General features: G+C 42.8%; 1 protein-coding gene and 1 long non-coding RNA gene across 2 annotated transcripts in view; both read right to left on the bottom strand.

Moving 5' to 3' along the window:
* The window catches only part of LOC135554772 (uncharacterized), a 100,030-nt gene that overhangs the window by 5,622 nt on the left and 66,964 nt on the right, over positions 1–27,444 (bottom strand). The gene's annotated exons all lie outside the window — the stretch shown is intronic.
* Positions 619–16,461, bottom strand: LOC135554771 (mpv17-like protein). Its single transcript, XM_064987203.1, has 4 exons — positions 15,239–16,461; positions 14,837–14,907; positions 13,050–13,079; positions 619–4,723 (listed from the first exon to the last, which is right to left on the bottom strand). The coding sequence occupies exons 1-4, from the start codon at positions 15,558–15,560 to the stop codon at positions 4,490–4,492; spliced, it is 657 nt and encodes a 218-aa protein (XP_064843275.1). The 5' UTR covers positions 15,561–16,461; the 3' UTR covers positions 619–4,489.

The following is a 27,444-nucleotide window of genomic DNA, read 5'->3' as shown; positions in this document are numbered from 1 at the left end:
ATATCCCCGGATTTCTTTCTTATGCCCTTCAGATTCCAGGAATATTTCAACCGGGATTTGTGGAAAACCTGGGAATTTGTGGAAAATTCCACAGTAAGGTTTGACTTAAGTAAAGAATGTTGCAGATCTTCACTACCTTGATGAGATACAACATTCCTGAACATTCCCCAGACTTCCAATGGTTGGAAAAAACAAAAAACTGGAATTGGCAAGGAATAAGGAGGAAATCCAGGAATTCTCCAATGGGTATTTCTGGAAAACCTAGGAATTTGGGGTATTTTGCAGCCCTAATGGTATGCATACATCTTGTTCATGGATATATGTACGTTATAAGGTAACCGGGTCGATGGTATTTTGCAGCACTAATGGTATGTATACCTCTTGTTCATGGATATATGTACGTTATAAGGTAACCGGATTGATGGCAACCTGGTAGATTAAAATAAATAGCCTGGTAGATTAAAATAAATAACCTGGTAGATTAAAATAAATAGCCTGGTAGATTAAAATAAATAACCTGGTAGATTAAAATAAATAGCCTGGTAGATTAAAATAAATGGCCTGGTAGATTAAAATAAATGGCCTGGTAGATTAAAATAAATAAATAGACAATTCAAGTAACAGGACAGGGTAGCACTTTATCCTTCGATGGTCAATCTGGAGATGAGTTATACAGCACAGTACCAGTCAACAGTTGGGACACACCTACTCATTCTACGGATTTAATTTAATTTTTAATATTTTTTTTTACATTGTAGAATAATAGTGAAGACAAAAACTATGAAATAACACATATGGAATCATGTAGTAACCAATGTTGTGTTAAACAAATGACAGCTTTGAACACACTTGGCATTCTCTCAACCAGCTTCATGAGTTAGTCACCTGGAATGCATTTGAAATTAACAGGTGTGCCTTGTTAAAAGTTAATTTGTGGAATTTCTTTCCTTCTTAATGCGTTTGAGCCAATCAGTTGTGTTGTGACAAGGTAGGGGTGGTATACAGAAGATAGCCCTTTTTGGTAAAAGACCAAGTCCATATTATGGCAAGAACAGCTCAAATAAGCAAAGAGAAATGACAGTGATTTAATTAAAGGCACACTTAACCAGCATGGCTACCACAGCATTCTGCAGCGATACGCCATCCCATCTGGTTTGTGCTTAGTGGGACTATCATTTGTTTTTCAACAGGACAATGACCCAACACACCTCCAGGCTGTGTAAGGGCTATTTGACCAAGAAGGAGAGTGATGGAGGGCGCATCAGATGACCTGGCCTCCACAATCATCCAATCTCAACCCAAATGAGGTGGTTTGGGATGAGTTGGACAGCAGAGTGAAGGAAAGCCAACAAGTGCTCAGCAAATGTGGGAACTCCTTCAAGACAGTTGGAAAAGCATTCCAGGTGAAGCTGGTTGAGAGAATGTCAAGAGTGTGCAAAGCTGTCATCAAGGCAAAGGGTGGCTACTTTGAAGAATCAAAAATATAAAATATATTTAGATTTCTTTAACATTTTTTTTGGATACAACATGATTCCATATGTGTTACTTCATAGTTTTGACGTCTTCATTATTATTCTACAATATAGAAAATAGTAAAAATAAAGAAAAACCCTTGAATGAATAGGTGTGTCTAAACTTTTGACTGGTAATGTATAAATATATACACACACACACACACAAAAAAAAACAACAACACAAAAACACACAGTTTCTCAGAGTAAGAACTAACTCAATCTAGAGCAGAACATGAAGGGCTCTTGATACCAACAGAAGGCACAACCGATGGGACATAGAAATTGAGAGCATAGAATAAACACATTTTACATATACATGAACATCAAATACACACCCTGAAGAACCTCTCTACAAATCACAACATCTAACACCTCTCCCCGAGGAACACCCCTGCAAATCACAACATCTAACACCTCCTCTCCCTGAGAAATACCCCTGCAAATCACAACATCTAACACCTCCTCCCTGATGAACATCCCTGCAAATCACAACATCTAACACCTCCTCTCCCCGAGGAACATCCCTGCAAATCACAACATCTAACACCTCCTCCCTGATGAACATCCCTGCAAATCACAACATCTAACACCTCCTCTCCCCGAGGAACATCCCTGCAAATCACAACATCTAACACCTCCTCTCCCCGAGGAACATCCCTGCAAATCACAACATCTAACACCTCCTCTCCCCGAGGAACATCCCTGCAAATCACAACATCTAACACCTCCTCTCCCCGAGGAACATCCCTGCAAATCACAACATCTGACACCTTCTCTCCCCGAGGAACATCCCTGTAATCACAACATCTGACACCTCCTCTCCGTGAGGAACATCCCTGCAAATCACAACATCTGACACCTTCTCTCTGTAAGTAATGTGTTCCGTGTCCGACTGTGTTTTCTGGGTTGCCCTTGACGGGATTGATAAAGTTGTATTGAATTGAATCAGTGATGTAACGTCTGTAATGTAGGCCCACTGTACGTGTTTCTGGTATAGTATTAGGTGGAGGCATTAGCCCCACTGTACGTGTTGCTGGTATAGTATTAGGTGGAGGTATTAGCCCCACTGTACGTGTTTCTGGTATAGTATTAGGTGGAGGTATTAGCCCCACTGTACTTGTTTCTGGTATAGTATTAGGTGGAGGTATTAGCCCCACTGTACGTGGTTCTGGTATAGTATTAGGTGGATGCATTAGCCCCACTGTACGTGTTTCTGGTATAGTATTAGGTGGAGGCATTAGCCCCACTGTACGTGTTGCTGGTATAGTATTAGGTGGAGGTATTAGCCCCACTGTACGTGTTTCTGGTATAGTATTAGGTGGATGCATTAGCCCCACGGTACGTGTTTCTGGTATAGTATTAGGTGGAGGTATTAGCCCACTGTACGTGTTGCTGGTATAGTATTAGGTGGAGGCATTAGGCCCACTGTACGTGTTTCTGGTATAGTATTAGGTGGAGGTATTAGCCCCACTGTACGTGTTTCTGGTATAGTATTAGGTGGAGGTATTAGCCCCACTGTACGTGTTTCTGGTATAGTATTAGGTGGAGGCATTAGGCCCACTGTACGTGTTTCTGGTATAGTATTAGGTGGAGGTATTAGCCCCACTGTACGTGTTTCTGGTATAGTATTAGGTGGATGCATTAGCCCCACGGTACGTGTTTCTGGTATAGTATTAGGTGGAGGTATTAGCCCACTGTACGTGTTGCTGGTATAGTATTAGGTGGAGGCATTAGGCCCACTGTACGTGTTTCTGGTATAGTATTAGGTGGAGGTATTAGCCCCACTGTACGTGTTTCTGGTATAGTATTAGGTGGAGGTATTAGCCCCACTGTACGTGTTTCTGGTATAGTATTAGGTGGAGGCATTAGGCCCACTGTACGTGTTTCTGGTATAGTATTAGGTGGAGGTATTAGCCCCACTGTACGTGTTTCTGGTATAGTATTAGGTGGAGGTATTAGCCCCACTGTACGTGTTGCTGGTATAGTATTAGGTGGAGGTATTAGCCCCACTGTACGTGTTTCTGGTATAGTATTAGGTGGAGGCATTAGGCCCACTGTACGTGTTGCTGGTATAGTATTAGGTGGAGGCATTAGGCCCACTGTAAGTGTTGCTGGCATTGCAATAGATGGATGTATTTGTATATGTACAGTAGGCTTAAATTATATAACTGTGCTCCAACGATGCCTCCTCCTTGCCCCTGAGGATATCAATAAAGTTATATTCACTCCTCCTTGCCCCCGAGGATATCAATAAAGTTATATTCACTCCTCCTTGCCCCCGAGGATATCAATAAAGTTATATTCACTCCTCCTTGCCCCTGAGGATATCAATAAAGTTATATTCACTCCTCCTTGCCCCGAGGATATCAATAAAGTTATATTCACTCCTCCTTGCCCCTGAGGATATCAATAAAGGTACGTTCAATCCAACTGATTCAGTTCTCACTATGTGTTTTTTGTAAGGTGTGAGAGCCTGCCCTGGCCTCACATGATGACGTTGTGTTCTCACCCTCTAACCAAGCCCTCGTTCCTTGCCTTGTTGCCCTTGACGACAGGGAGATATAACAACGTTTTGTTGAAATTCAATTGAAATAACATTTTTAGCAGTTCAGTTCTCAGTGCTCAGGTCCTCTTCTGTTTTCTGTTTCCTGAATTGAATCGAATCTCATTGAACCAATTCAGTTCAGTTCTCAGTGCTCAGGTCCTCTTCTGTTTTCTGTTTCCTGAATTGAATCGAATCTCATTGAACCAATTCAGTTCAGTTCTCAGGTCCTCTTCTGTTTTCTGTTTCCTGAATTGAATCGAATCTCATTGAACCAATTCAGTTCAGTTCTCAGTGCTCAGGTCCTCTTCTGTTTTCTGTTTCCTGAATTGAATCGAATCTCATTGAACCAATTCAGTTCAGTTCTCAGTGCTCAGGTCCTCTTCTGTTTTCTGTTTCCTGAATTGAATCGAATCGCATGGAACCAATTGATTTAGTTGCCAGTGCTCTGCTGCTGTTCCTCCTCTTCTTTCTGTTTGTTGCGGGCGAGGTGGGCCTCCCGGGCGGCCTGCAGCCTCTGCTTGGGATACAGGACGAAGGCGAGAGCCACGCTGGCCGTACCGTCCCCGCTCTGCCGGGAGAAGCACAGGAAGGTGGCCCACAGGAACGCACAGCAGCCCATGAAGACTGTCCTCAGGTACAGAGGCATCAGGATGAAGTTTAGGAACTGGGGAGGGAGGGAGGGAGGGAGCGGGAGGTGGGAGGGAGGGGGAGGTGGAAGGAGAGATAGGGAGGGGGAGGGGGAGGGAGGGGGAGGGGGAGGGAGGGGGGAGGGAGGGGGAGGTGGGGAGGGAGGGTGGGGGAGGGAGGGGGGGGGGGAGGGGGAGGTGGGGAGGGAGGGAGGGGGAGGGGGGGAAGGAGAGGGAGGGGGAAGGAGAGGGGGAGGGGGAGGGAGGGAGGGGGGAGGGGGAGGGAAGAGGGAGGGAGGGGGGAGGGAGGGAGGGGGAAGGAGAGGGAGGGGGGGGGGAGGGAGGGAGGGGGGGGGTGAGGGGGGGAGGTGGGGAGGGAGGGTGTGGGAGGGAGGGAGGGGGGTGAGGGGGAGGTGGGGAGGGAGGGGGGGGGAGGGGGAAGGAGAGGGAGGGGGAAGGAGAGGGAGGGGGAAGGGAGAGGGAGGGAGGGGGAGGGAAGAGGGGGGGGAGGGAGGGAGGGGGAAGGAGAGGGGGAGGGGGTGGAGAGGGAGGGAGGGAGGGAGGGGAGGGAGGGAGGGGGGAGGGGGGGGGAGGGGGGAGGGAGGGTGGGGGAGGGGGAGGGGGAAGGAGAGGGAGGGAGGGAGGGAGGGAGGTGGGTGGAGGGGGAAGGAGAGGGAGGGGGGAGGGGGAGGGGGGGGGGGGGTGGAGAGGGAGGGGGAGGGGGAGGGGGAGGGGGAGGGGAGGGGGGGGGTGGAGAGGGAGGGGGGAGGGGGGGGGGGGGGGGTGGAGAGGGAGGGGGGGGGGGAGGGGAGGGGGGAGGGGGAAGGGAGAGGGAGGGAGGGGGTGGAGAGGGAGGGGGTGCAGAGGGAGGGAGAAGCAGAGATAGGGGTGAAGAGGGAGGGAGGGAGGGTGAGTGAGTGGGGGAGGGGGTGGAGAGGGAGGGAGAAGCAGAGATAGGGGTGAAGAGGGAGGGAGGGAGGGTGAGTGAGTGAGTGAGTGAGTGAGTGGGGGAGGGGACGGAGAGGGAGGGGGTGAAAAGGGAGGGAGAAGCAGAGGGAGGAGGGTGAAGAGGGGAGAGAGGAAGGGGGAGATAAAAACAGGTGTCAGTTTGAAGTGCCTCAGAAAAGAACACTTGTATTACAGCACACTGCACGTGCACCACTGACTGACAGACCAATGCTGGTTCATAACATGTGACAGACCAACACCTCACGAGGCTTCTTCTCTCTAAGCTGAGACCTTGAAACTGAGATATATTTCGTTCTCAAAACAAAGGTCTGGGCGTACTGACAAATTGCAGCTGAAGATAGTGAGGATTCATTCAGTCAGTCACTTGCATGAACACAGACATTAGTTATTACAGCACATGACTAGAACACAGACATTAGTTATTAGAACAGAACATGAATAGAACACAGACATTAGTTATTAGAACAGCACATGAATAGAACACAGACATTAGTTATTAGAACAGCACATGACTAGAACACAGACATTAGTTATTAGAACAGCACATGACTAGAACACAGACATTAGTTATTAGAACAGCACATGACTAGAACACAGACATTAGTTATTAGAACAGCACATGACTAGAACACAGACATTAGTTATTAGAACAGCACATGACTAGAACACAGACATTAGTTATTAGAACAGCACATGACTAGAACACAGACATTAGTTATTAGAACAGCACATGACTAGAACACAGACATTAGTTATTAGAACATCACATGACTAGAACACAGACATTAGTTATTAGAACAGCACATGACTAGAACACAGACATTAGTTATTAGAACAGCACATGACTAGAACACAGACATTAGTTATTAGAACAGCACATGACTAGAACACAGACATTAGTTATTAGAACAGCACATGACTAGAACAGACATTAGTTATTAGAACAGCACATGACTAGAACACAGACATTAGTTATTAGAACAGGACATGACTAGAACACAGACATTAGTTATTAGAACAGCACATGACTAGAACACAGACATTAGTTATTAGAACAGGACATGACTAGAACACAGACATTAGTTATTAGAACAGCACATGACTAGAACACAGACATTAGTTATTAGAACACAGACATTAGTTATTAGAACACATGACTAGAACACAGACATTAGTTATTAGAACACATGACTAGAACACAGACATTAGTTATTAGAACAGCACATGACTAGAACACAGACATTAGTTATTAGAACAGAACATGAATAGAACACAGACATTAGTTATTAGAACAGCACATGAATAGAACACAGACATTAGTTATTAGAACAGCACATGACTAGAACACAGACATTAGTTATTAGAACAGCACATGACTAGAACACAGACATTAGTTATTAGAACAGCACATGACTAGAACACAGACATTAGTTATTAGAACAGCACATGACTAGAACACAGACATTAGTTATTAGAACAGCACATGACTAGAACACAGACATTAGTTATTAGAACAGCACATGACTAGAACACAGACATTAGTTATTAGAACAGCACATGACTAGAACACAGACATTAGTTATTAGAACATCACATGACTAGAACACAGACATTAGTTATTAGAACAGCACATGACTAGAACACAGACATTAGTTATTAGAACAGCACATGACTAGAACACAGACATTAGTTATTAGAACAGCACATGACTAGAACACAGACATTAGTTATTAGAACAGCACATGACTAGAACAGACATTAGTTATTAGAACAGCACATGACTAGAACACAGACATTAGTTATTAGAACAGGACATGACTAGAACACAGACATTAGTTATTAGAACAGCACATGACTAGAACACAGACATTAGTTATTAGAACAGGACATGACTAGAACACAGACATTAGTTATTAGAACAGCACATGACTAGAACACAGACATTAGTTATTAGAACACAGACATTAGTTATTAGAACACATGACTAGAACACAGACATTAGTTATTAGAACACATGACTAGAACACAGACATTAGTTATTAGAACAGCACATGACTAGAACACAGACATTAGTTATTAGAACAGCACATGACTAGAACACAGACATTAGTTATTAGAACAGCACATGACTAGAACACAGACATTAGTTATTAGAACAGCACATGACTAGAACACAGACATTAGTTATTAGAACAGGACATGACTAGAACACAGACATTAGTTATTAGAACAGCACATGACTAGAACACAGACATTAGTTATTAGAACAGCACATGACTAGAACACAGACATTAGTTATTAGAACAGCACATGACTAGAACACAGACATTAGTTATTAGAACAGCACATGACTAGAACAGACATTAGTTATTAGAACAGCACATGACTAGAACACAGACATTAGTTATTAGAACAGGACATGACTAGAACACAGACATTAGTTATTAGAACAGGACATGACTAGAACACAGACATTAGTTATTAGAACAGCACATGACTAGAACACAGACATAAGTTATTAGAACACAGACATTAGTTATTAGAACACATGACTAGAACACAGACATTAGTTATTAGAACACATGACTAGAACACAGACATTAGTTATTAGAACAGCACATGACTAGAACACAGACATTAGTTATTAGAACAGCACATGACTAGAACACAGACATTAGTTATTAGAACAGCACATGACTAGAACACAGACATTAGTTATTAGAACAGGACATGACTAGAACACAGACATTAGTTATTAGAACAGCACATGACTAGAACACAGACATTAGTTATTAGAACAGCACATGACTAGAACACAGACATTAGTTATTAGAACAGCACATGACTAGAACACAGACATTAGTTATTAGAACATCACATGACTAGAACACAGACATTAGTTATTAGAACATCACATGACTAGAACACAGACATTAGTTATTAGAACAGCACATGACTAGAACACAGACATTAGTTATTAGAACAGCACATGACTAGAACACAGACATTAGTTATTAGAACATCACATGACTAGAACACAGACATTAGTTATTAGAACAGCACATGACTAGAACACAGACATTAGTTATTAGAACACATGACTAGAACACAGACATTAGTTATTAGAACAGCACATGACTAGAACACAGACATTAGTTATTAGAACACATGACTAGAACACAGACATTAGTTATTAGAACAGCACATGACTAGAACACAGACATTAGTTATTAGAACACATGACTAGAACACAGACATTAGTTATTAGAACAGCACATGACTAGAACACAGACATTAGTTATTAGAACAGGACATGACTAGAACACAGACATTAGTTATTAGAACAGCACATGACTAGAACACAGACATTAGTTATTAGAACACAGACATTAGTTATTAGAACACATGACTAGAACACAGACATTAGTTATTAGAACACATGACTAGAACACAGACATTAGTTATTAGAACAGCACATGACTAGAACACAGACATTAGTTATTAGAACAGCACATGACTAGAACACAGACATTAGTTATTAGAACAGCACATGACTAGAACACAGACATTAGTTATTAGAACAGCACATGACTAGAACACAGACATTAGTTATTAGAACAGGACATGACTAGAACACAGACATTAGTTATTAGAACAGCACATGACTAGAACACAGACATTAGTTATTAGAACAGCACATGACTAGAACACAGACATTAGTTATTAGAACAGCACATGACTAGAACACAGACATTAGTTATTAGAACATCACATGACTAGAACACAGACATTAGTTATTAGAACATCACATGACTAGAACACAGACATTAGTTATTAGAACAGCACATGACTAGAACACAGACATTAGTTATTAGAACAGCACATGACTAGAACACAGACATTAGTTATTAGAACATCACATGACTAGAACACAGACATTAGTTATTAGAACAGCACATGACTAGAACACAGACATTAGTTATTAGAACACATGACTAGAACACAGACATTAGTTATTAGAACAGCACATGACTAGAACACAGACATTAGTTATTAGAACACATGACTAGAACACAGACATTAGTTATTAGAACAGCACATGACTAGAACACAGACATTAGTTATTAGAACACATGACTAGAACACAGACATTAGTTATTAGAACAGCACATGACTAGAACACAGACATTAGTTATTAGAACACATGACTAGAACACAGACATTAGTTATTAGAACAGGACATGACTAGAACACAGACATTAGTTATTAGAACAGCACATGACTAGAACACAGACATTAGTTATTAGAACAGCACATGACTAGAACACAGACATTAGTTATTAGAACAGCACATGACTAGAACACAGACATTAGTTATTAGAACAGCACATGACTAGAACACAGACATTAGTTATTAGAACAGCACATGACTAGAACACAGACATTAGTTATTAGAACAGCACATGACTAGAACACAGACATTAGTTATTAGAACATCACATGACTAGAACACAGACATTAGTTATTAGAACAGCACATGACTAGAACACAGACATTAGTTATTAGAACAGCACATGACTAGAACACAGACATTAGTTATTAGAACAGCACATGACTAGAACACAGACATTAGTTATTAGAACAGCACATGACTAGAACAGACATTAGTTATTAGAACAGCACATGACTAGAACACAGACATTAGTTATTAGAACAGGACATGACTAGAACACAGACATTAGTTATTAGAACAGCACATGACTAGAACACAGACATTAGTTATTAGAACAGGACATGACTAGAACACAGACATTAGTTATTAGAACAGCACATGACTAGAACACAGACATTAGTTATTAGAACACAGACATTAGTTATTAGAACACATGACTAGAACACAGACATTAGTTATTAGAACAGCACATGACTAGAACACAGACATTAGTTATTAGAACAGCACATGACTAGAACACAGACATTAGTTATTAGAACAGCACATGACTAGAACACAGACATTAGTTATTAGAACAGCACATGACTAGAACACAGACATTAGTTATTAGAACAGGACATGACTAGAACACAGACATTAGTTATTAGAACAGCACATGACTAGAACACAGACATTAGTTATTAGAACAGCACATGACTAGAACACAGACATTAGTTATTAGAACAGCACATGACTAGAACACAGACATTAGTTATTAGAACATCACATGACTAGAACACAGACATTAGTTATTAGAACATCACATGACTAGAACACAGACATTAGTTATTAGAACAGCACATGACTAGAACACAGACATTAGTTATTAGAACAGCACATGACTAGAACACAGACATTAGTTATTAGAACAGCACATGACTAGAACACAGACATTAGTTATTAGAACAGCACATGACTAGAACACAGACATTAGTTATTAGAACAGCACATGACTAGAACACAGACATTAGTTATTAGAACACATGACTAGAACACAGACATTAGTTATTAGAACAGCACATGACTAGAACACAGACATTAGTTATTAGAACACATGACTAGAACACAGACATTAGTTATTAGAACAGCACATGACTAGAACACAGACATTAGTTATTAGAACAGGACATGACTAGAACACAGACATTAGTTATTAGAACAGCACATGACTAGAACACAGACATTAGTTATTAGAACAGGACATGACTAGAACACAGACATTAGTTATTAGAACAGCACATGACTAGAACACAGACATTAGTTATTAGAACAGCACATGACTAGAACACAGACATTAGTTATTAGAACAGCACATGACTAGAACACAGACATTAGTTATTAGAACACATGACTAGAACACAGACATTAGTTATTAGAACAGCACATGACTAGAACACAGACATTAGTTATTAGAACACATGACTAGAACACAGACATTAGTTATTAGAACAGCACATGACTAGAACACAGACATTAGTTATTAGAACACATGACTAGAACACAGACATTAGTTATTAGAACAGCACATGACTAGAACACAGACATTAGTTATTAGAACACATGACTAGAACACAGACATTAGTTATTAGAACAGCACATGACTAGAACACAGACATTAGTTATTAGAACAGGACATGACTAGAACACAGACATTAGTTATTAGAACAGCACATGACTAGAACACAGACATTAGTTATTAGAACAGGACATGACTAGAACACAGACATTAGTTATTAGAACAGCACATGACTAGAACACAGACATTAGTTATTAGAACAGCACATGACTAGAACACAGACATTAGTTATTAGAACAGCACATGACTAGAACACAGACATTAGTTATTAGAACATCACATGACTAGAACACAGACATTAGTTATTAGAACAGCACATGACTAGAACACAGACATTAGTTATTAGAACAGGACATGACTAGAACACAGACATTAGTTATTAGAACAGCACATGAATAGAACACAGACATTAGTTATTAGAACAGCACATGACTAGAACACAGACATTAGTTATTAGAACAGCACATGACTAGAACACAGACATTAGTTATTAGAACACATGACTAGAACACAGACATTAGTTATTAGAACACATGACTAGAACACAGACATTAGTTATTAGAACACATGAATAGAACACAGACATTAGTTATTAGAACACATGACTAGAACACAGACATTAGTTATTAGAACACATGACTAGAACACAGACATTAGTTATTAGAACACATGAATAGAACACAGACATTAGTTATTAGAACAGCACATGACTAGAACACAGACATTAGTTATTAGAACACATGACTAGAACACAGACATTAGTTATTAGAACACATGAATAGAACACAGACATTAGTTATTAGAACAGCACATGAATAGAACACAGACATTAGTTATTAGAACAGCACATGAATAGAACACAGACATTAGTTATTAGAACAGCACATGAATAGAACACAGACATTAGTTATTAGAACAGCACATGAATAGAACACAGACATTAGTTATTAGAACACAGACATTAGTTATTAGAACATCACAAACATGAAACATTCCAGCACCCTATTATGACATCAGATCATCACTTCCGCAGAAGAAGGTGGTTTTCTCTAACAGTAAATAAACCATCATACTGAAATAGAACTGTGTGTGTGTGTGTGTGTGTGTGTGTGTGTGTGTGTGTGTGTGTGTGTGAGTGACATTACTGTATTGACACAGCACAGGGTCAACCTGATGTTTATAGTAAATTCCACTGCATGTGTATTAGTTGGTGGGGACATTTCAGAGCATGATGTTATGTCTTCACACAATAAGGTTTATCATCAATACACTGGGATATTGACAGGACAGTCATACACTGTCTATCAATAGCATCCTTATCATTTACCTGCATGAAAGGCCAGTACATGAGTCCAGTCTGAAATTCAAAGAGACAAGATACATGTTAATAAATCAAACCAAGTCAAATACAGTATTCTAAGAGCTCCGTTCTGGCACAGATCCTTCACATCATAAACTGACTAGCAGGTCTGGTCAGTCTGCCTCTCATGTATGTCTTCCTTCCTTCCTTCCTTCCTTCCTTCCTTCTGTCTGTCTGTCTGTCTGTCTGTCTGTCTGTCTGTCTGTCTGTCTGTCTGTCTGTCTGTCTGTCTGCTCAGTTCATCTCTCTGTTTGTATTTCCTTCATAAAGTGTATTTGGAGACTGTGATAATAAAGCACTTTAAATAAAGCTTGATTATCCACTCATATAACAATCAGAGAATTCTTCCAGCAGCACGCCTCTCTATATGTCCAGATCTATAGATCTACCACTCAGATCAATGGGACCTCTTCCAGCAGCACCCCTCTCTATATGTCCAGATCTATAGATCTACCACTCAGATCAATGGGACCTCTTCCAGCAGCACCCCTCTATATGTCCAGATCTATAGATCTACCACTCAGATCAATGGGACCTCTTCCAGCAGCATCTATATGTCCAGATCTATAGATCTACCACTCAGATCAATGGGACCTCTTCCAGCAGCACCCCTCTCTATATGTCCAGATCTATAGATCTACCACTCAGATCAATGGGACCTCTTCCAGCAGCACCCCTCTCTATATGTCCAGATCTATAGATCTACCACTCAGATCAATGGGACCTCTTCCAGCAGCATCCCTCTCTATATGTCCAGATCTATAGATCTACCACTCAGATCAATGGGACCTCTTCCAGCAGCACCCCTCTCTATATGTCCAGATCTATAGATCTACCACTCAGATCAATGGGACCTCTTCCAGCAGCACCCCTCTCTATATATCCAGATCTACCACTCAGATCAATGGGACCTCTTCCAGCAGCACGCCTCTCTATATGTCCAGATCTATAGATCTACCACTCAGATCAATGGGACTTCTCCCAGCAGCACCCCTCTCTATATGTCCAGATCTATAGATCTACCACTCAGATCAATGGGACCTCTTCCAGCAGCACCCCTCTCTATATGTCCAGATCTATAGATCTACCACTCAGATCAATGGGACCTCTTCCAGCAGCACCCCTCTCTATATGTCCAGATCTATAGATCTACCACTCAGATCAATGGGACCTCTTCCAGCAGCACCCCTCTCTATATGTCCAGATCTATAGATCTACCACTCAGATCAATGGGACCTCTCCCAGCAGCACCCCTCTCTATATGTCCAGATCTATAGATCTACCACTCAGATCAATGGGACCTCTTCCAGCAGCACCCCTCTCTATATGTCCAGATCTATAGATCTACCACTCAGATCAATGGGACCTCTCCCAGCAGCACCCCTCTCTATATGTCCAGATCTATAGATCTACCACTCAGATCAATGGGACCTCTTCCAGCAGCATCCCTCTAACGTTCTACACTGACCTTTTATTTTATTTCAATGGGGGGAAAATGTTCTACCCAGATGTCAGTATTATTTTACAAAGGTTGTTGGGCCTGGAAGAGTTGGGCTCGACTGGCAGTAATAGTCATGCACTGCCGTATCCCTGGCCGCCTGCCCATTGCTGCGCAAAAGCGGTGCCATAATCTGGGTTAATCGGGGGTGAGCTCACACCAGGCGGGCGGAAGGTGACTTTCCTTCTCTGCCTGTATGCGTGGGCCGGCCGGCCGGCCTCTCGGTCGTTTCCGGTTCGTTCTGATTTCATCTTACCTTATACGTGTTGAGGAACTTTTCTCTCCAGTCCTCGAAGACGTCGTCTTTATTCTCCAAGAAACTCACTCCTGCAGATGAAGACGCGAGAGAGTACAAATTGTAGGTCAAACTTGTGCCCATTTCACGCATCACGCAAACCTCGTGCATTTTGCACATGACCTTTTGAACGAGTACACGTTAGAGCACTGCAGTCCGTTGATCACATTCAGCATTTACAAATACACACATCCAAGGTTAGGCTATAGGAGAGTAGCCGAACCTCGGCCTATTACCCAATGGACATGAGGCATTGGTCTGTTTCTCTATATAAGGTTATTCTATGTAGGACACATTAGAAAATTGTTGTCGGCTACAATAGATACACTTCAATTAAACTTCCCACATTAAAATGCACGTTACCTGTGTAGAAGACACTCGTTGCCAAGGGTGATGCAAAACTTTGGTCCAGGAGCAGTTTGCGGAAGAGCATTCCGGGAGATTTTCCCGGGAAACGGCTTTCCAAAGCCCGCAACCAGAAATAATTAAAGTTTCCATGGAAGCTGATGGCCACTATGGCAACATTTCTGGTGTGTTTCCAGTCCATCTCTTCTCTTTGTGCGATCATCTGATGAACAAAGTCGCCGCCGGCAAACAGGCAGCCATACAGAGTAACGTTGGCAAGCCATGGAAAGCGTTTAACCGCTTCTTTTAATACGGCTTTCCTCATTTTCAACACGTTCATTTTGAACTGCGGTGTTCTACGACAACAGAACAGAGTAGAATATAATCGTGTAGTCCATTGTTGGGTGAAACTTCAAAAGTAAAGTTGTCTTCTGCCTTTCCAAACCCTCCTAGGTGAAGAAACACACACGTTGAGAGAGGCACCGGTCGGTCAGTGGCAGAACAGCGGCCCTGGAGCAGGTTATAGGTTAAGTGCCCTACCCAAGGGCACAATGGCGGGATAGATATTTTAAAGTTCCTCCTATTCACATACTTGGCATGCCAGCTAAATGTAGTCTACGCTTGTATACCTGAGATTGTTATCTGATGTTAGTGAGCAAGCAGAACCCAATACATTCATTTTAGCCAAAAGGTTTAGATGTTATTTCCAACCACTAAAGTGCCGTTACGCATTCTTACATCTGCTTGTTTCAGTGAGAAAGTTAAACGGCTCCATCACAAACGTCCCACAAGACCGCGTTGTAAACGCACCAAATCTGCCACCATTCCGTTGGGTCTCTTCATTTTGGAATCGAAACAGGATTGGTCCATATTTAGCTCTCCCGTCATAGCTCATCGAGCCTATTTAACGATTAGGACGAAACACATTCTATCCCTATGACGACGGACTCATTTGATAATAGGAAGAGTATCGAAATACGTTACATTTAAAGCATTTCATTCGTCCATTCTAGATCATTCCGTGCCTGTATACCGACCAGTACGGTACAGTATCGGGTTGCCATCTACGAAATCCATCCTCTGCGTCAACCGCTAATCTAGAGGATTGTCCCGTGAGGCGCTCAGATGTATAGCGCGCTTCAACAACTCCACAAATCACAATGACCCCTGTCAGTTTTTAGAGTGGTGGGCATGCGGATTTTAAACCAATCATATGTGTTGTTAATCTGTGAAGCTGCGAGCACTGGACGCCGTACTTCACTTTCACACGCATGTATGGTGGCCGGCGGGTACTTTTACGCACAGCTTGTGTTCTCTCTCTCTCTCGCTCTCTCTCATATGTTTGGCATCGGAAACATATATTTACATAGCCAAAGCAAGTGAAAGGGATAATAAATACATGTGAAATAAACAATAAGAAATGAAAAGTAATCATTACACTCACAAAAGTTCCAAAGGAATAGATACACTTCCAATCACTCTATCGCGCGCACACATAGAACACTCACACAGAGCAATCAACATGTAAAACCACCCATTATTCTGATTGGATAAGCATACCAAGTTGTTGTTTTCTAAGAGGTTTTCTGCCTTCTGTTTTGACAACAGTTTGATTTATAAAACCTTAGAGCTCAAATAAATACAGCGTCTTTGCCGACCTATCATCGATAGGTGGTCTTGAAACGGTATACAGACAGAGAGCCATTTCTGTCTATCACCACTAGGGGTGCTCTTGAAACGGTATTCAGACAGAGAGCCATTTCTGTCTATCACCACTAGGGGGTGCTCTTGAAACGGTATTCAGACAGAGAGCCATGGCTCTTCATGTGGCTATATACTGTGTACTATTATGTTTTTAGATTGAGATTTTACTGAGATCCCCATTAGCCGACTCCAATGGCGACAATGGCTTGTCTTCCTGGGTCCACACATAACGAAAAAGACATTACAGACAAAAAATACTTTACGATTGACAAACATTTTAAAACGTTAATATGTCGGGGAGAAGGGGTTGTGTTGTGAGATGTTGTTTTATTCGTTTAAAAAAAAAGAAGCTAATTTAGCTGTTTGTTTGACTACTAATAAAACAAATGTAGACAGAACTGTATGCTATTTTCATACCATAATAATAGCATTGTGTTTTAGTCCACTGATTGATAAAGCCTCATGGTGATGCACCGTCGAGAGCATCTTGACCGTTTGCATCACCGCCTGGTATGGCAACTGCTCAGCATCTGACCGTAAGGTCTCTACAGAGGGTAGTGTGAACGGCCCAGTACATCACTGGGGCCAAGCTTTCTGCCACCCAGGACCTCTATACCAGGCGGTGTCAGAGGAAAGCCCATAAAATTGTTAGAGACTCCAGTCATCCAAGTCATAGTCTGTTTTCTCTGCTACCGCACGGCAAGCGGTACCGCTCCTCAACAGCTTCTACCCCCAAGCCATAAGACTGCTGAACAATTCATCAAATGGCCACTGGACAATCTACATTGACCCCTCCATTTGTTTTGTACACTGCTGCTACTTGCTGTTTATTGTCTATGCATAGTCACTTCACCCCTACCTACATGTACAAATGACCTCAACTAACCTGTACCCCCACTCACTGACTCAGTACCGGTAACCCCTGTATATAACCTCCACACTGACTCGGTACCAGTGCCCCCTGTATATAACCTCCACACTGACTCTGTACCGGTACCCCCTGTATATAGCCTCCACACTGACTCGGTACCAGTACCCCCTGTATATAACCTCCACACTGACTCAGTACCGGTACCCCCTGTATATAGCCTCCATATTGACTATATATAGCCTCCACACTGACTCTGTTCCGGTAACCCCTGTATACAGCCTCCACACTGACTCTGTTCCGGTAACCCCTGTATACAGCCTCCACACTGACCCTGTATATAACCTCCACACTGACTCTGTTCCGGGTACAGCCTCCACCCTCTGTACCCCTGTATACAGCCTCCACACTGACTCTGTTCCGGTAACCCCTGTATACAGCCTCCACACTGACTCGGTACCAGTGCCCCCTGTATATAACCTCCACACTGACTCTGTACCGGTACCCCCTGTATATAGCCTCCACACTGACTCGGTACCCCCTGTATATAGCCTCCACACACTGACGGTGCCCCCTGTAAATAACCTCCACACTGACTCTGTACCGGTACCCCCTGTATATAGCCTCCACACTGACTCGGTACCGGTACCCCTGTATATAACCTCCACACTGACTCGGTACCGGTACCCCCTGTATATAACCTCCACACTGACTCAGTACCGGTACCCCTGTATATAACCTCCACACTGACTCAGTACCGGTACCCCCTGTATATAACCTCCACACTGACTCAGTACTGGTACCCCGTATATAGCCTCCCCTGACTATATGGTACCCCTGTATATAACCCACACTGACTCAGTACCGGTACCCCCTGTATATAACCTCCACACTGACTCGGTACCGGTACCCCCTGTATATAGCCTCCACACTGACTCAGTACTGGTACCCCTGTATATAACCTCCACACTGACTCAGTACCAGTGCCCCCTGTATATAACCTCCACACTGACTCGGTACCGGTACCCCCTGTATATAACCTCCACACTGACTCAGTACTGTTACCCCCTGTATATAACCTCCACACTGACTCAGTACCAGTGCCCCCTGTATATAACCTCCACACTGACTCGGTACCGGTACCCCCTGTATATAACCTCCACACTGACTCAGTACTGTTACCCCCTGTATATAACCTCCACACTGACTCAGTACCAGCTGTATATAACTTCCACACTGACTCAGTACTGGTACCCCCTGTATATAACCTCCACACTGACTCGGTACCGGTGCCCCCTGTATATAACCTCCACACTGACTCGGTACTGGTACCCCCTGTATATAACCCACTGACTCGGTACCGGTGCCCCTGTATATAACCTCCACACTGACTCGGTACCGTGCCCCTGTATATAACCTCCACACTGACTCGGTAACGGTACCCCCTGTATATAACCTCCACACTGACTCAGTACTGGTACCCCTGTATATATCCTCCACACTGACTCGGTACCGGTACCCCTGTATAAGCCTCCACACTGACTCAGTACTGACCCCCTGTATATAGCCTCCACACTGACTCAGTACCCCCTGTATATAACCTCCACACTGACTCTGTACTGGTACCCCTGTATATAACCTCCACACTGACTCAGTACTGGTACCCCCTGTATATAACCTCCACCACCCCCTGTATATAACCTCCACACTGACTCAGTACTGGTACCCCCTGTATATAACCTCCACACTGACTCGGTACCGGTACCCCCTGTATATAACCTCCACACTGACTCAGTACTGGTACCCCCTGTATATATCCTCCACACTGACTCGGTACCGGTACCCCTGTATATAACCTCTACACTGACTCAGTACCAGCTGTATATAACCTCCACTCTGACTCAGTACTGGTACCCCCTGTATATAACCTCGTTATTGTTATGTTATTGTGTTACTTTTTATTATTTTTTACTTCAGTTTATTAAGGGCTTGTAAGTAAAGGATTTCACTGTAAGGTCTACACTTGTATCCGATGCATGTGACAAATAATGTTTGATTTGATTTGATAGCTGTCATGATTCAGTCACTTAGGGTCTACTGCAGTACATGTATTCTCAATCACATGCATATTTTGGCGATGATAAAAATGTCCAAACAATAAAATCGCACAGTTAGAAAGTACATTTATTTGGTTGAGACTTGACTTGGGATGTTTATGCCAATGTATCATCCGAGTTTCATCCGTGGTTTTAAGTATTACAGCAAGGCTATTGTATCACATTTGCAACTCAGAGGGCGGGCACACGGAGAGGAAGACTGGGTGATATCCTTCTTCTATTGGCTAGTTGAGCTGCCGATCAGCAGAAAGCCCAGTAAATTGTTTTGTTTTTTGACTGGCGCAAGAACGTCTTTGCGTTGGTCGGTAGCCGAGACGGCATCGAACTTTAGAATGACCAGAAACTAAGTCCGAATCAGGTAGGATTCGTTATCGCATTATTTAATAGGCTACATGAAGCGTTTACTAATGTCTCGAATATTATTTTTGATGTACTATGAACTGGCTTACTTGGGTGTTTTCTTTGACATTTTCTGTAAATGTATTGTTTCCTGAGGGTTGGTGAAAGCCAAGCCCTCGATGCCTTACTTTCATTCATCGTCAACAATAACCTCAATTGTGTGAAGTGCATATGTGTCGATAAAGGCATGTTGGGTGATGCCTTCGCGTGAAACGGGGGTGTTTTAGAATTACGGAAGTTGATTTTAAGCGAGTATGGGCATGTTTTTCTGTTGTGCAAAGTTGCGTTGCATCTCCGTGTCATCCGCTCGCTACGTGATAATAATAGTTGCGGTCGAAGCTCCACACTCGTCTTTATGTGAGCATCTGTCATAACTTTCCACGTTGAACACACAATGACAGACAGTAGAATGACACGTCTGATGTAATTATCTGATCTGATGATTGTAGTAGCCTACTGCTGAATATGGTGAAATTAAATGAAAGGTCTAGAAATAACTATCAGAATGGCAGTTGTCCAAAGTGATGAGATTTTGTAGGTTACTAATCAATCAATCCATCAAATCAATAATATTTGATTTATAAAGCCATTTTTACATCAGCCGATGTCACAAAGTGCTGTACAGAAACCCAGCCGAAAACCCCAAACAGCAAGCAATGCAGGTGTAGAAGCACGGTGGCTAGGAATGATTATACTGGATAGTGATTATGGAATAACATTGGTTACTTTCCTTTCTTGACTCAGTGTAACGGATGTGAAACGCTAGCTTAGTTAGCGGTGGTTCGCGCTAAAAGTTGTTGATGTGTGCAGAGGGTCCCTGGTTCGCGCCCGGGTATGGGCGAGGGGTACGGTCTAAAATTATACTGTTACATTAGCTATCATTAACACTCATGGAATTAAAGTGTAGACATGCCAGTAGGACTGTTTCCTAGCAACAGATCAAGACGTATCTATAGGTCAGTGGTCTATGTTCATAACAAGTCCGAAAGCCAAACCCACTGTATGGATTTCAGTACATACGCGAAGTCCTGAAAAACAACGTTTGGGTCCCAAATAGCATCATATTCCCCACATAGTACATTACTTTTGACCAGGAAAATAGCATCATATTCCCTACATAGTACATTACTTTTGACCAGGACCGTAGCAGACTTTGTTTCAGCTGGAGTGAGGGTGATTTCATGCTTCACTGACAGCATCTTCTCAACAATAGTCTGAGGCTTTCTGCGATCCACATTGTGTGTGTGTGTGTGTTTGATTATCCATGTGACCTGAATGTTCCTCCCACGCTGGGGGGAATCTGTTATATTGCTCCAAGATTACTGCCTTTAAATCCTGTGTGTGTGGAGGGAGGGAGGGGGTCTAGTCTTAGAAGTGGGGCATACACATTCACGTCATACTATCTCTGTCACACACACTATCTCTGTCACATGTAAATGCATGTGACAGAGATGAGAGAAAGAGAGAGAGAGAGAGAGAGAGAGACCAGGGCCAATAGGGATCAGACCCAACAGTAGTGCACTACATAGGGACTAGGGTTCTATTTGTGATGTAGCCAGTGTGTTCAGGCAGGAGGCCCGGTCTGAATCTAGGTCACCAGCAGCAGCAGCATCAGCGGCAGCAGCATCATCACATAGACAACACTGTAGCATACACCTCTAACACACACACACACTCCTATACACACGTCCGTACACTCTCAAGCACACACACACACACACACACACACACACAAAGTTCTCCATCTTTCTAGTCCCAACTCGGTGCTAACTCAGTCCTCACCAACGTTCCCTCTAAACTGAGCGCGCCGCGCAGTGGCCTGAGATTGCTGCACGGCAAGAAATATCAGCCCACTGAGAGAAGCACGAGATTGAACTTTACTCAACTTTCTAGAGTGTTCCCTGTTAGTTAACGCCAATCTACATTTCGCTTTACTGTGGCCAATTTCAATGCAAACATACCTGAAACAAAACTACCTATGCAAGAGATTTTGTTGAAGGCAGAACGCGTCAGAGTAGGATTCTATTGAGCAGGACTCAGCCCGTACTCTACACAGACTGGTGGGGCATAACCAATCAGAGCTGCAGTTAGGCCTATATGCAAATAGATCATTGCCATATATGGATCTATGCCATTTCCTTTAAACTGGACTGTGTTTACAGCTGTGGTATCACTGACATTGCTCGTCCAAATATTTATACGTTCTTAATTCCATTCCTTTACTGAGATTTGTGTGTATAGGTTGTGAAATTGTTAGATATTACTTGCACTGTCGGACCTAGGAAACACAAGCATTTCGCTACACCCGCAATAACATCTGCTGAACATGTGTATGTGACCAACAACATCTGTTAAATATGTGACCAATAACATCTGCTGAACACGTGTATGTGACCAATAACATCTGACTTGATAGTGAGTAGATGTGCTTGTTTTGAGATCAAATCAAGAGCAGCATGTAGCCACGTGTCCACATTTTAGTTCATATATCCTTTACTAGTTAGTGAGTTATTAGCCCAGTTCTAGATCATTAGTAGTCAGTAGTAGGGGAGTGACTGCTTCCTACAAGAGCACAGAACATTTCTAGACAAGCAGGTCAGGTAAAGAGCTTTCCTTTGCCTTTTGAAGGGACAGTGTTGTATTTTGAGACGGGCGTGAATAAACTAAGCAGCCAATGGGCAGAGGGCAGCAACATGTGGCTGATTCTCTGTAGTAATACTATGGGAATAATAACACATTGTATTTTGTAAAGTGGAAACAACAACAACAACAACATTTTCAGTCACCTCCTTGTCTGAAGGACAAGTAGATAAACAGGTTCATGTCAAGCCCTGTGTTTTGTTTTTTTCTTTCTCAAAAGTCTCATGGAATGTCGGGCGACATTGAACACCACACATTGGCTGCTACTGTAGGCTGAATGACAGAACAGCTGTTTACATGTTAAAATGTTATTGGATGCATTTTCTCTATTGTTGTTGATGGTAGGCCACTCTGGTAGGCCACTCTGGTAGGCCACTCTGGTAGGCCACTCTGGTAGGCCACTCTGGTAGGCCACTCTGGTAGGCCTACATTATGATCAAATAGTCACAGTAGCCAACTTGACGACTGTTAAAACTAGAGGTCGACCGATTCATCGGCATGGCCGATTTTAATTAGGGACGATTTCAAGTTTTCATAACCATCGTTAAATGGCATTTTTGGATGCCTATTCTGGCCGATTACATTGCTCTCCATTAGGAGACTGAGTGGCAGGCTGACCACCTGTTACACGAGGGCAGCAAGGAGACAAGGTAAGGTGCTAGCTGGCATTAAACTTATAAAAACAATCAATCTTCACATAATCACTAGTTAACTACACATGGTTGATGATATTACTAGTGTAACTAGCTTGTCCTGCGTTGCATATAGTCAATGCGGTGCCTGTTAATTTATCAGTGAATCACAGCCTACTTCGCCAAACGGGTGATGATTTAACAAAAGCGCATTCGCGGCAATAGCCAGACCTGCAGAGTTATATCGACTCTTTGACATCACAGTCACACTACTAACACCTTCCTGTTTGGTTTTCATGTTGGCAGCACACCGGTACCACAGGAATATATGGAATGGAAAATATGACCTGAATATATTAATTGATATGAATCTGAATATTGTATCTGTAACCCCCAACTAAAAAAAGGACCAAATCAATATAAATGTGGTCTGTAGTGGAAATTTCCTGTATTTACCAAACCATGAGAGCAAACCACCACACAAGTCAGAGTTATCATAAAGTCCATCTTTTAATTATTATGAGCTCCATCACAACCCTGTGACTCTCAGATCAATTCAGTGTCTATAAATGAATTCTTTACACATTGCAACTGAGATCCTTTATAGCAAAAACACACATAGCCAGACAGCATTGGCTATAAATTATCGTTCAGCTTTGTCTCCTAAACTATGTTCTTATCTCGCTCTCAGGACCATAAAACAAAACCTCATCAACAGGCATATATCAAATACACCCCTCCTGGACAAGATCACAGAGACACAGTGACTGGCACACAGACATTGTGGAGCCAAGAGATAATTGGTTCCCCCTCAATCATCCCTTCACATGGTTTAAGACATGTTTACATATGAAGACAAGCTTGACCCCTCCACTCTCTGCAGCCCAAGTTTTTTTTAAATTTTACCTTTATTTAACCATGCAAGTCAGTTAAGAACAAATTCTTATTTTCAATGACGGCCTAGGAACAGTGGGTTTAACTGCCTGTTCAGGGGCAGAACGACAGATTTGTACCTTGTCGGCTCGGGGGTTTGAACTTGCAACTTTCCGGTTACTAGTCCAACGCTCTAACCACTAGGCTACGCTGCCGCCCCTACACTCTAACCACTAGGCTACCCTGCTGCCCCTACACTCTAACCACTAGGCTACCCTGCCGCCTCTACACTCTAACCACTAGGCTACCCTGCCGCCTCTACACTCTAACCACTAGGCTACCCTCCCACCTCTACACTCTAACCACTAGGCTACCCTGCCGCCCCTACACTCTAACCACTAGGCTACCCTGCCGCCCCTACACTCTAACCACTAGGCTACCCTGCCGCCCTCTACACTCTAACCACTAGGCTACCCTGCCGCCTACACTCTAACCACTAGGCTACCCTGCTGCCCCTACACTCTAACCACTAGGCTACTCTGCCGCCTCTACACTCTAACCACTAGCTACCCTGCCGCCTCTACACTCTAACCACTAGGCTACCCTCCCACCTCTACACTCTAACCACTAGGCTACCCTGCCGCCCCCTACACTCTAACCACTAGGCTACCCTGCCGCCCCTACACTCTAACCACTAGGCTACCCTGCCGCCTCTACACTCTAACCACTAGGCTACCCTGCAACAAGATACATTCTACACTCTAACCACTAATGGCTACCCTGCCGCCCCAGTAACTGAACCCAGGACAGATAAAGGATAACTGCAAATGGCCACCACTACAGAGACAACAAGATACATTCTAAAATGTGAAGTAACTCACACGCATATAATGAAAATAAACATCCTATCTATGTTACCCAACTATTCTGATTAATCCCCAACAGGTCACACAAATGAGGATTTTTTTTTGTTGATTATCTTTAGGAGCCCTGAGAGAGAGACAGAGACAGTGTGTTATAATCTGTAGGATTCTAGAGACAGTGCAGGTTAGACAGTGTGTTATAATCTGTAGGATTCTAGAGACAGTGTGTTATAATCTGTAGGATTTAGAGACGGTGTGTTATAATCTGTAGGATTCTAGAGACGGTGTGTTATAATCTGTAGGATTCTAGAGACAGTGTGTTATAATCTGTAGGATTCTAGAGACAGTGTGTTATATAGGATTCTAGAGACAGTGTGTTATAATTTGAAGGATTCTAGGAGTGTGTTATAATTTGAAGGATTCTAGAGACTGAGAACTGCAACCAACAACAAACCACACCATTTTTAGAAAGCTTTCTGAAAAACATACACTAGTTATTTTCTAACAGATCAGTGACAAAGAAGCACATCTCAATATGTTCTAGTGTAACTGTGTCTGTGTGGTTCTGTTAGATTGTCTGTGTGGTTCTGTTAGATTGACTGTGTCTGTGTGGTTCTGTTAGATTGTCTGTGTCTGTGTGGTTCTGTTAGATTGACTGTGTCTGTGTGGTTCTGTTAGATTGACTGTGTCTGTGTGGTTCTGTTAGATTGTCTGTGTGGTTCTGTTAGATTGACTGTGTCTGTGTGGTTCTGTTAGATTGACTGTGACTGCGTGTCTCTGTTAGATTGACTGTGTCTGTGTGGTTCTGTTAGATTGACTGTGTCTGTGTGGTTCTGTTAGATTGTCTGTGTGGTTCTGTTAGATTGACTGTGACTGTGTGGTTCTGTTAGATTGTCTGTGTGGTTCTGTTAGATTGACTGTGTGGTTCTGTTAGATTGACTGTGTGGTTCTGTTAGATTGACTGTGTGGTTCTGTTAGATTGACTGTGTCTGTGTGGTTCTGTTAGATTGTCTGTGTGGTTCTGTTAGATTGACAGTGTGGTTCTGTTAGATTGGTCTGGTTCAGTTAGGCCTGAAACAGTCACATGTGTCAATCATCTGTTAGGTCTGTAGATTGAACCAAAGATGTCCGTCCACAGGGGGAGATGGAACCACTGTCTGCTTCCAAATGGCACCCTACTCCCTAAATACTGGACTCCGTTTTACCAGGGGGAGTTCTTTATGGGACAGACCATGTGTTTTGTTTTATCAGTCTGGAGGGAAACGGGTGGGGTTCAGCCCAGTGGGTCATGTGGTTCCACTGGTGTTGTTGTCCTACAACACTAACTCTGACCCTCCCGGGGTGTCTGTGTGTGTTCGACAGTCGTACCGTGACCCTTTGAACAGTCTCACTCAATCAATCAATCAATCAATGAACCTCCCAGATGTCCTCACGAAGGTGTGTGTTTGGGGGCAGGGTAGGATACATTGTGTACACTGGGATGGTTTCTAGTGAAAACCTGTCCATCTCCTCTTTCTGCCTCTGGTGAAACCAGTCTTTATACAGTCTGTGTGAAACCAGTCTTTATACAGTCTATGTGTGAAACCAGTCTGTGTGAAACCAGTCTGTGTGAAACCAGTCTCGGTGAAACCAGTCTGTGTGAAACCACAGTCTGTGTGTGAAACCAGTCTTATACAGTCTATGTGTGAAACCAGTCTTATACAGTCTATGTGTGAAACCAGTCTTATACAGTCTATGTGTGAAACCAGTCTTTATACAGTCTATGTGTGAAACCAGTCTTATACAGTCTATGTGTGAAACCAGTCTTTATACAGTCTGTGTGAAACCAGTCTTATACAGTCTGTGTGAAACCAGTCTTTATACAGTCTATGTGTGAAACCAGTCTTATACAGTCTGTGTGAAACCAGTCTTATACAGTCTGTGTGAAACCAGTCTTTATACAGTCTATGTGTGAAACCAGTCTTATACAGTCTATGTGTGAAACCAGTCTTTATACAGTCTATGTGTGAAACCAGTCTTATACAGTCTGTGTGAAACCAGTCTTATACAGTCTATGTGTGAAACCAGTCTTTATACAGTCTATGTGTGAAACCAGTCTTTATACAGTCTATGTGTGAAACCAGTCTTT

Source organism: Oncorhynchus masou, chromosome 14 (assembly GCF_036934945.1).
Source record: "Oncorhynchus masou masou isolate Uvic2021 chromosome 14, UVic_Omas_1.1, whole genome shotgun sequence".
NCBI classification, from domain to species: Eukaryota; Metazoa; Chordata; class Actinopteri; order Salmoniformes; family Salmonidae; genus Oncorhynchus; species Oncorhynchus masou.
This window is presented reverse-complemented; position numbering and strand designations above follow the sequence as displayed.

Bases quoted from the DNA above. Each gene is read 5' to 3' on its own strand.
- LOC135554771 (XM_064987203.1), bottom strand. From the start codon at position 15,560: ATGAACGTGTTGAAAATGAGGAAAGCCGTATTAAAAGAAGCGGTTAAA. The intron at 13,080-14,836 runs GTAAGATGAAAT...TTTGAATTTCAG, and splicing joins AGTTCCTCAACACGTATAAG to ACTGGACTCATGTACTGGCC. The intron at 4,724-13,049 runs GTAAATGATAAG...CTCCCTCCCCAG, and splicing joins TGTACTGGCCTTTCATGCAG to TTCCTAAACTTCATCCTGAT.